Source organism: Trichoderma evansii (genome assembly GCF_050947405.1).
Source record: "Trichoderma evansii strain SZMC 28006 chromosome Unknown GGI43scaffold_4, whole genome shotgun sequence".
NCBI classification, from domain to species: domain Eukaryota; kingdom Fungi; phylum Ascomycota; class Sordariomycetes; order Hypocreales; family Hypocreaceae; genus Trichoderma; species Trichoderma evansii.
Genome location: NW_028145202.1, coordinates 1262921 through 1272561, shown reverse-complemented (window position 1 = coordinate 1272561; position 9641 = coordinate 1262921). Strand labels below are relative to the sequence as shown.

General features: G+C 48.4%; 5 protein-coding genes and 1 non-coding gene across 6 annotated transcripts in view; 3 read left to right on the top strand and 3 right to left on the bottom strand.

The window, feature by feature from the left end:
• The window catches only part of GGI43DRAFT_292474 (uncharacterized protein), a 2742-nt gene extending 2616 nt beyond the window's left edge, over positions 1-126 (top strand). The window contains exon 2 of the mRNA XM_083201410.1: positions 65-126. Coding sequence (XP_083063396.1) covers positions 65-69 — 5 coding nt within the window. The 3' untranslated portion in view covers positions 70-126. The remainder of the gene's footprint in view (positions 1-64) is intronic.
• A 303-nt stretch (positions 127-429) lies between these two features.
• GGI43DRAFT_381249 (GLEYA domain-containing protein) lies at positions 430-1555 on the top strand (the record flags this gene model as incomplete). The annotated part of the gene is made up of 2 exons (XM_083203095.1): positions 430-473; positions 571-1555. 2 exons carry the CDS (start codon positions 430-432, stop codon positions 1553-1555), a joined length of 1029 nt encoding a protein of 342 aa, XP_083063395.1.
• A 593-nt stretch (positions 1556-2148) lies between these two features.
• GGI43DRAFT_398242 (SDR family NAD(P)-dependent oxidoreductase) lies at positions 2149-3705 on the bottom strand. Its single transcript, XM_083205201.1, has 2 exons — positions 2709-3705; positions 2149-2587 (listed from the first exon to the last, which is right to left on the bottom strand). The coding sequence occupies exons 1-2, from the start codon at positions 3331-3333 to the stop codon at positions 2379-2381; spliced, it is 834 nt and encodes a 277-aa protein (XP_083063394.1). The 5' UTR covers positions 3334-3705; the 3' UTR covers positions 2149-2378.
• A 97-nt stretch (positions 3706-3802) lies between these two features.
• Positions 3803-3913, top strand: GGI43DRAFT_t68. The gene has a single exon. It is a non-coding gene; the product is annotated as a tRNA-Leu (tRNA).
• A 216-nt stretch (positions 3914-4129) lies between these two features.
• On the bottom strand, positions 4130-6298 carry GGI43DRAFT_292271 (ER oxidoreductin). Its single transcript, XM_083201407.1, has 3 exons — positions 6023-6298; positions 4407-5956; positions 4130-4348 (listed from the first exon to the last, which is right to left on the bottom strand). Exons 1-3 carry the CDS (start codon positions 6110-6112, stop codon positions 4234-4236), a joined length of 1755 nt encoding a protein of 584 aa, XP_083063393.1. The 5' UTR covers positions 6113-6298; the 3' UTR covers positions 4130-4233.
• A 1814-nt stretch (positions 6299-8112) lies between these two features.
• On the bottom strand, positions 8113-9321 carry GGI43DRAFT_292235 (cyclin-dependent protein kinase regulatory subunit CKS1). Its single transcript, XM_083201406.1, has 4 exons — positions 8845-9321; positions 8595-8739; positions 8430-8488; positions 8113-8379 (listed from the first exon to the last, which is right to left on the bottom strand). Exons 1-4 carry the CDS (start codon positions 8952-8954, stop codon positions 8349-8351), a joined length of 345 nt encoding a protein of 114 aa, XP_083063392.1. The 5' UTR covers positions 8955-9321; the 3' UTR covers positions 8113-8348.
• Between the last annotated feature and the right edge of the window lie 320 nt (positions 9322-9641).

Here is a 9641-nt window from a genome sequence, read left to right as displayed (position 1 = left end):
TTGCTTTAACAATCAATGCGTTTCTTGCAAGACACACGACTGCCCATCAGGATACGAATGCCAGCTTGACGGCACGTGCAAACTGAAGCCCAAGACTTGTGACAGCAGCAAGGAGAAGCTTTGTGACGATAAGCAAGTCTGCTTTAACAATCAATGCGTTTCTTGCAAGACACACGACTGCCCATCAGGATATGAATGTCAGCGTGACGGCACATGCAAAGTCAAATCAAAGTTTTGTAATAGCAGCAAGGAGAAGCTTTGTGATGATAAGCAAGTCTGCTTTAACAATCAATGCGTTTCTTGCAAGACACACGACTGCCCATCAGGATACGAATGCCAGCTTGACGGCACGTGCAAACTGAAGCCCAAGACCTGTAACAGCAGCAAGGAGAAGCTTTGTGATAATAAGCAAGTTTGCTTTAACAATCAATGCGTTTCTTGCAAGACACACGACTGCCCATCAGGATACCAATGTCAGCTTGACGGCACATGCAAACAAAGGCTCTTGAGGGGAGGAGATTGCGTAGATGGTTTCCAATGGTCTTACTATAAGCTCAATCGCGCGGCCAGGGATACTGTCACTCTCGCTGGCACCATTCCTTTCCGTAACGCAGACGTAGCGACGCTCCAGAACTGGCCCATCCTCGACTTCCAGCCAGATGTTGCTCTTAATGGCCAACACGCTAATTATTCCGGTTTGACTCAGACGCTGGGCATTCAGAGGACCTGCCCTCCTGAACATGGTAAGGTCTACGGCACCGACGTTGGAACTGGCATTGATTACTCCATCATTCAACATATCGGTTACTTCCGTCCCAAGGAGGCCGGTACCTACCGGTTCCAGGTCGATGATGGAGTCAGGCAGACCGTCTATATCTGGCTCGGCGACCGGGCTCGCGGCGGTTGGAAGAACATCAATGCCAACCTGATTGCCGATGCCAGCTTGAATCTGACCCTCAACACTTGGTTGCCGGTTGTCTCCGAAAGGGAAGTTGGCCAATATATTCCCATCCGTATTCTGTATGTCAACGCTCAGGGCTGCGGTGAGTTTGGCATAACCGTCCTTGGACCAAACAACGAAGTCCTCGTCACCAGGGATCAGGCGACAACCGATGGAACATTCGTGTCCAACTGCGGTGCCTCGGCTGAAATTCCAGCACTTAGCTTCGACCCCGTTTTCGATGTTGATTTAGGTCTGAGCGGTAATGACCTCGACCTCGGCATTGGTGCGAATCTTGGAGGTCTCGGCATCAGCGCTGGTGGACACAGCCTTGCGGACACGGGAAGTCTTGGTCAAGACATCGGTGGTAACCTCGCTGGTCTCGGTGTGACCCTTGGCAGTGGTTCTATCCCTGCAAACCAAAATGGCACTCTTCTCAATGTTACCCTTGGTAACGGTCACGGTCACGGTCTTAACGTGACCGTTGCTGGTGATAACGGTAGCGGTGTCCATCTCAATAGCAGTGGTCTCGGTGTGGGCGTTGGTGGCCGTAATCTCACCGTTCCCCTTAATCTCACCGCTCCCCTTAATCTCACCGGTCCCCTCAGAGCTTAATTCCGAAGTCTGAGATTGCCGAGGCGTTAGCTTCCAAGTATTGTATTATTAGTTTAGGATAGGTTTTCATATTTTTTTTTTTGAATTGAAGTGGATTTGTTCATTTGGACTCACATTTGTAGCAGTATCTTCCCTTGGTCGTAGTTATCATGTTCGTGTACAATTCTACCACTAGCTTCCAGGATCTCTTCGTCATACGACATATTTCAGAAATGCTCAAATATTATTCGTATCATCAAGCTTTGCTCCCGCACAGCGTTGCCTTTGCAATCTCGCGGAACGATCACCGTGCAAATGTTTGAGAAAGCACGCCGTAGGCTGCTGGCGAGGGTACCGTGACATGGCCTTGGAAAAAGAAGGGTGCACATCAATCTCTTGTAAAAGTCAACAGACTTGGCCAAATGTTTCGCCTGTATATATTTCTTTCTTGTCTTGATTTCGCTCATGTGTGACTTTAGTTGAGGGTCAGCAAGAGATGCGCGTTGTGTGAGGCGCGGCATGGTTATCCAGCTTGGCTTACCTAATGCAGATCACCTTGGCCTCACTTTTGGGCAGGCAGCTAAACAGTTATCCGATCTTACATATTATTCTATGAAATAGCTGCTACCTCTCTTTTCTCTTTTTCTTCAAAGCTTATATCTCATGTTAAATTCATGTTACTCAACATTCAATTTTTCCAAGTCCATTTTTATAGAAAGTTCAACCTTCAAGCCCTCGAATAGATTGCCGCTGACGCTCCAAGTGACAAATCACTATATCATGTTATTATTCTCTATATCAGAAACACATCTTTTCTCTAACGACTTTCTTTCTATTCATCAAATCATGGCATAGAATATGAACATGTCACCCCGGCATCCACCGTCATCGCTGTCCCCGTAATCCATCTCGCCTCATCGCTCGCCAAGAACCTCACCGCAGCCGCGCAGTCCCAGGCATTTCCCTCCGTTTTCAACAAGCCTTGCCTGCGACGCTGGTCACGTACCTCGTTTGACATACCGTCGCTTGCAACCATGGGGGTGTAGAGAAATCCTGTGTTAAAAAAGATGAGTTTGAATTCTCCAGGTCAGCGGCATAGGATCAATGTTGCAGCAGCAGTGAGAATTTTCCATATGGGGATAGGGCTCTTCGTTTCCTTTCGCATTCAACGTACCTGGACACACACAATTGGCTCGTATGCCTTCATGCCCGTGGTTATACGCCATCGCTCTCGTCATATTCACAATCGCCCCTTTGCTTGTAGGATAGAACAGATGCGGCGTGCCCCCCTGCAAGCCCGCTATGGATGCCATGTTGACGATGCTTCCTCTTATGCCTCCATCGCCAGGCTGGTTCTTCAGCATCAGTGGAATCGCATATTTAGCCATGAGCATCATCCCCGTCACGTTAATTCTCAGCCCTTTATCCCACTCCTCGGCATCTGTCTCCACGGCCATCCCTGTGGCACCCATAATGCCCACGTTGTTAATCAGAATATCCAATCGCCCAAATTTCTCTTCTGCTGCCTTGACTAACTTCTCGCAGTCCTGTTCAGAGCTCACGTCTGCATATACTGAGGCTGCTTTACCCCCTTCTTGGACAATCATCTCCACTGTCCGCTCTGCCGTTGCCAGATCTCGATCTGCGCAGAGCACCGTGGCACCATCTTCGGCGAGAAGAATGGATATGGCACGTCCGTTGCCGAGGCCATCACCGAGACTGCCTGCACCGGTGACGATGGTGACTTTCCCATCAAGACGTCGAGAGGGCCGTGGGGGGAGAACAGAGGATAGAGTCATGTTGAAAGGATGTGTGATGGATCCACTAATCAAAGACGAGTCAAACGAATACAAGAACCGCAAGGGGAAAAAAAAAGGAATCTTATTTCTACACGTTATTGTCTTGTTTAGGTATTCCTATGCAGTTCATTTACCCACTGGTAGACGATCTGCTGCATTCATTTACATACATGCACAACCCCTCATCCGACATGGAGCCAGCTGCAGCGTAGTATCTGCATCTAAGTCGACGTGCCCCTCAGTAGTAAGACATCCCACAGTCATTGCTTTCAGGCTATGGGCTCCATTTTCTCATATGTATAGTGGAAGCACTAGAGTTTGAAAGAAGGGGGAAAAAGGCACTGTGCAATAATAACGGGTTCTGTATCTACCTAGTATATGGAACTGGTGCTCAAATACAGCACTCTCACAGCCGCCTAGATGAGCTACTTTCATAATTACAAATTGGTCTGCTCAATACAGGTCCAAAGGCACTTTGGCCGAGTGGTCTAAGGCGCCGTGTTCAGGTATAGCTCCAAGTAGTTGAAGCATCCTATTCGCGGTCTAGAAATAGGCGAGGGTTCGAATCCCTCAGGTGTCATTTTTTTGCTAGTCTCCCACTGTCCATTTTTTTTTTTTGAGTCGTAGATACTTGTGACATTCACAAAAAGATAATAATAATAGTATGCATGTAAATTGATAGTTGAATGCATTGCGTCCTATTGCAGTCTTGCCGAATGTTGTATGATATAGAAGTCAGTTCTATCAATGCCTCTGAAAATAACCAAGCGCTCATCATGTAATGAAACTTCCCCTTCCGAAGAGAAGAATTAAAGAAAAGAAAAAAACCAAGCCCTCCAAAACGCCAATTTCTGCAAATGGGATATATACAGAATGTACAATGAATGTATGATGTAGCGCTCATAGTTCGTCTCTGTCTAAACTGGGCAATTTGAATGAATAGCGCCTCGGTCGCGGAGGCAGACCGATCCAAGTACGATAGATTCTCGATGTCTCATCCGACAGAATTTCCCAGCTAGTAGCTCTGTTAGTGAATATTTTTTTTACCGTTTCGTATCGTTATATAGACTTACATCATTCTGGGCGCTCGAATCCAGCTCTTCAAAACAATCTTCACTGCCTTCATGACACGACCAAGCTCATTTCCGACGTGGTCACCCAGCGAATCATCAGGTCCAAGATGGCGCATTCTAATGAATTCATTCATATCGTCGTCATCCTCGTCAATAAACTGATAAATTTCTTCAGGTGTAACTGGTTGCTCGCTGGACCCCTTATCGCGCAATTCGATCATGGCCCTGAATTTGCCATTGGCCGCGACCGATGAGCTGAGTCTGGCATAGGTGTTGAACAACGCTACTAGCTCAGTTCTCTTCAACGACGGGGCTTTCTGATGCTCGCGAAATTCGAAAAGCACCTTCAGAGCGGTTCCGTAACCGCTCGTTTGGATCTTGCCCCAGAGACGGCACTTATCGCAGCCGACACAGTCCATAACACGACTGATGTTGCGGAAACGATTGCGGAAATCTTCTTTCAGGGATGGGCCTTCGCCATTCACAAACATGACGCCTTCGTCAAATATTTGAGGGACACTGGCTGCGTGCTTGGTAACAGCAGCGACCTTGTCTCGAGTTTCCTGATCCTGCAATAAGTCTCCTGTGCAGAACGTGTACTCCGGCCCAAGGACGTAAGGACCCAGCTTCGCAACGGCGCGGGTAACGAGTGCGTAGTTGAAGTACAAGTTGCTGATACGATCGGGGAATTTGTGCAGTCGGCTCTCGTAGCAATCCAAGTTTGGCTGCCACTGTCCAGTGCTTTGGTTCAAATAATCCCAGCACAGATGCGTGCTAATACTGGCATGCATTCCTGAGACAACTCGGTAGAATACTCGCTTTTCCAGGCATTCATCTTCGACCTCGTAGCCAGTATTGGCAACGAAAGGAGTATCCGGGAAACTCTGTCGCTGCTGTTCAAGCTTGGCCTGGCGTCCAGCAGAGTTTAAGACCTGCTTGAAATCCAAGGCGGCAGGCTCCGATGGCGTATGCGAAACTCCCAGATCGGCAGATTTGGGGAATGAGCTCTTCTTGAAGCAGTTCTCCAAGTAGATGGCGTCCCAGACTTGCTTGGCACTCTGGCCACTGTATCCGGTAAATCGCTCTGGGTTGTGCAGCAAGTTGATGTAGTCTCCGTTGGATGTCGTGCCTTCGTCTTCGGGAATGCAGTAATCTCTGTCGTCGCATTCATCGTCATATTCCACCACACAGCTCTCTCCAACATCCTCACCCAGCTTTCCCTGTAGCGGTCGATCCGGATTCTGTTTCTGCATCTTCTTGCCCGGGTGCTTCGCTCGAGGGCCTTCCAGCTTGCTGAGTTCGCTGGCTCTCCAAATCTCGGGGATGTCTTCTTCGTTATCAAGCGTCTCGACGGCGCATGCAATGTTACCGCACATGCCATCTTCGTCGTTCCAGAACGGACATGTCTTGTGAAACAGGTTCATGCGATAATGCGAAAAGAAATCGGTTGTGCGAACGAGTTCGTCGACTGCAGGCTTCACCTTTGCATTGAGTCTATCGAGCGTGGCATACGAAACACATCCATCGTCAATGATGGCGTTTGGCGAAAACTAGAGGCGATATATTGTTAGCGCAAAGGCAACCTTGGAAAGCGAGGCGAAGTTGGGTTGTCATACAGGACAGGTGTCTGCAGAGTCAGAGCATGTTCCAGATGTAGCCAGGAGGGCGAACACTGAGAGATAAAACAGCTTGCTTGCCGACTGCATCTTCGATCCAGGAAAACCAAATTCTGTTGCGGTTCTAAGTGGTTAATGTGTAGCCCGAGCGGCTGGCATCGCTCCGGGAAGCGAGGGACCGAAACGATGGCAGGATGAATAGGAGATGTGCCTCTCCGATATACCAAGGCGTTGAAGGCTACTAGAATATAGCCCGATCGAGAGTCTCAACGAATGCGACCAAAGCGAGAGCAAGAAAATCGCAAGAGAAAAAAGGCTGACGTCTAATTGATAAAAGAAGGTTGACTTAAGCCTATCGCCAAGCCACAGCCAGTAAGTGCAACTTAGTCCGAAGTGCAGCTTTCAAATCGTACCGCGGGGGAAAAGGCCAACAGCGAGGGAATATGGAAAAACTTATATAGATTAGGAAAAAGGAAAAGGTCCGAAAAAGGAACAAGAAGCTGCGCCGGAGACTTTGGATAGAGGAGAGTCTTCTGCTGACATATCATGAGATGTGTTCCTGAAACGGGAAAGATGCCACGCTGGCGATCTGGATACTTTGATTAGAAACGAACTTTTTTTGCTTTTCATGCTTTAGGACAAATGTACCGGAGCCACGGCGTACCAAGTACCAACCTAGCGGTGGCGCGGGGAAAAGACCAGAAGGTGGCCAGGGGGCGTTTCGGTCGCTGTAGCCGACCAATGTGGGCGCTAGAAAGCGCAGTTTTTGACGCCACCCACGCCAGAGAAGTTCAGGGACCTCGGAATGTGGCCACTGGGCGAAGAGGCCAGAAAAGCTGCCGATATGCTGATACTGGGCTATAGTGACGCTATGTAGTTTTTTTTTTAAAAAAAAAAAAAAAAAAAAAAAACCTTTTATTGCAGGCTGCATACGAATTTCCCAGCTGATCGGTGTATATAAGACAGGCCCTGCATCTTTGCCAAGTGAGACCATCTATGGCCGCAGAAAAGGCAGAATCAGCCCACCCGACCAGCCGAGCATCAACTTCAGACGCCTTCCGCTTTGGGGGGCACAATGGCCATAGCAGTAGTCACCTACCTGACTGGTGAGAAGAGGCGCATTACTGCTTACATACAACTGGGAGCAGTCCAATCAGCCACCTCACGTGTAGAGGCATCGAGTGTGCCCCGTATTCATCTTTAGCATTCAGCAACACGAATAGGTAGGTACTGAGTACATATCGATCTGGTAGACGCAAGGCTACAAGGTTCTATCTGAAGTAGGGGACGGTTGATGACTCTTCTGAGATCGTCTTCTCTACTCCTGATATCTACGTGCATACGCGTGATTCGTGGCGTGATATACGGCAGTAAAGTTCAGTCTATCGCATATGAAAAGGATGAGTCCAAGATCTTGCAAAGAGGCCACGTAGACAACAAGACGACTCTATTGTCGAGGTGTTACTACGGAGTAATAGACATTCGCTCTACAGCAACACGAATAGCATCATGCCTACGCATTGTATTCGATCTGCTCTGGACAAATGTCATGGCTCTTTAATCAACGGCAAATCCACGCTAGGCGCCTTCGTCATCTCTATCGCATATAAGGAGGAGAAAAACCTGACATCTTGAATTGCTTCACTGATAGCAAGAATTGTGCATTTATTACTACAGTATAGACAGCGATCCTGAGCAAGCTTTCTCGCTCCATTGCCTGGAATCGTGTCCCAGAGAAGCCAGCCTCTTCAGGCACTGTTTGATACGGCGCTTCCCTAGAGTCGACCGTGGTTTGACTGCTAGAATATCTCCATATATGTATGTATGTATATATATTCCTAGACCATTCTTCCATTCTTCAGCTAGTTCTACACAAGGCTAACCAATCGCCTAAATGTGCCCTTCCCGCAGCACCAGTCATCCTCCAAAGTGTCAACTCATTTGGCCAGCTTACATTCAACCTCTGGGCATGTGTCTGGCAAGACATGTAAATCATTGTAGACGAGCGCCATCCAACTAAGCAAACGTTTGCACTTGTGATATAGGCACTCACGTGCTGCTCACTACCCAGACTCAGAACCAAAGCCGGTGTGCAGCTCCGGATTGCCACAGCAGACATTGAATCGAGCGAGAGCGGGTGTCGGTAGTGTCGCGAAGCAGCGCTCATCCATCTCGTAGCTTATTAACCCAACATTATTGTAGTATGCAGACCGTTAAAATCGTAATGGGACATTAAACAAAGGGACTCTTCGTGTACCAAGAGTCGACGCGGAAAATTTGAGGTTATCGTATACAATTTGAGCGACAGCCTGTTCGCGTATGGGGCTCACTGCGGAGGTTGATAGTCGAGAGGTCGCCTTTCAATAGATTAGATAACTGTATATCAGTAGACAGCGGCGGAACTCACTTAAAAAGGAGAATATGCGGCTCCGGCTCATGAACTTCGTAGTGCTCCCAGCCGAGACTCTGGGAAAGCTAGCGTCAGTTGATGCTGCATTATGTGATATCACTCTTCTATTTGGTCGCGGGGGATCCGCGATTAGGAAAAAAAAAAAAAAACCATGCCCCTCACCTGTGTCATTCCCATGGCCCTCCATTCTTCTTCCCAAAGAAGCTTCAACGTGCCCTTGGCAGAGTCGTGGTATTCTTTGGGAATCGCTTTGAGCATCAACTTTGGCAGCTGGACATGACGATACTCGTATTCGTCGTCGTGGTACCTGTTGGCCATTAGCGCTTGAATTCACATAACCGCTGCTCCAATGTGCGCCTCGACGAATTTTTCCTCCAGCCAAAATCAACACCCGCAGCCATTGTGAACTCACCTCTCTGAGTATCGAATAGCATCTATAAACTCTTCAAGTCGAGCCCGCTCCGAATCCGTCAGAGGTCGGGGGCTTTTGTTCCGTCGGCTCATATCGATATCCATTGGCATGGTGTTATAGAGATTTTAGTGCTCCTGCAGAAATCGTCCACCGCGTAGCGTGATCTATTCGTCGATCAATCGTAAAGTTGGAGAACCGCGCCGGAAAACTGGTCTGCAGTTTATCCAATTGCTATTGGCTTCGTATTAAGCTGTCTAAGTGACTGAAACACCAAATCTGATTCGAAAAAAATGGAGAAAATAGGTTGTTGGCGGTGAAAGTCGAAAGCAAAGAAGCGCAGTCTCGATCGGTGCGTGCGAAAAGCTGCGGTCGAATCGAAGGAATGGCGGAGGCGCGAGGCGCGTGAGTCACAAGGGACGTCTATTTGCGAAGAGGAAGGCGCGACAATAATAAAGAAGCAAGCAAGAATCACGAACAAGCAGAAAGAAAACGGCACGAGACCCGGCGGATGCGCTGGCGGAGGGGTTGAAGAAATAGGAAGAACGGGGGAGGTTCTGTAGTGGATCAAGTAAACAAATCCAGCGGTGCTTGCGACCAGACGGTTCTCGAATCGAGCGCTGCGATCTCCACTGGAGCGCCACTAAATCAGCGCCACTGCCAACGGCCTAGCTGGCAGGCAGGGGGCGGCAAGTCAGTTGACTACGATATTGGCAGATAGGTAACTGACCGCCGCTTTTGCTCTTGTGCTATTTTATTAAAGTATCCATTGGTTCTTTATTTTCGAAATTTCATAAAAC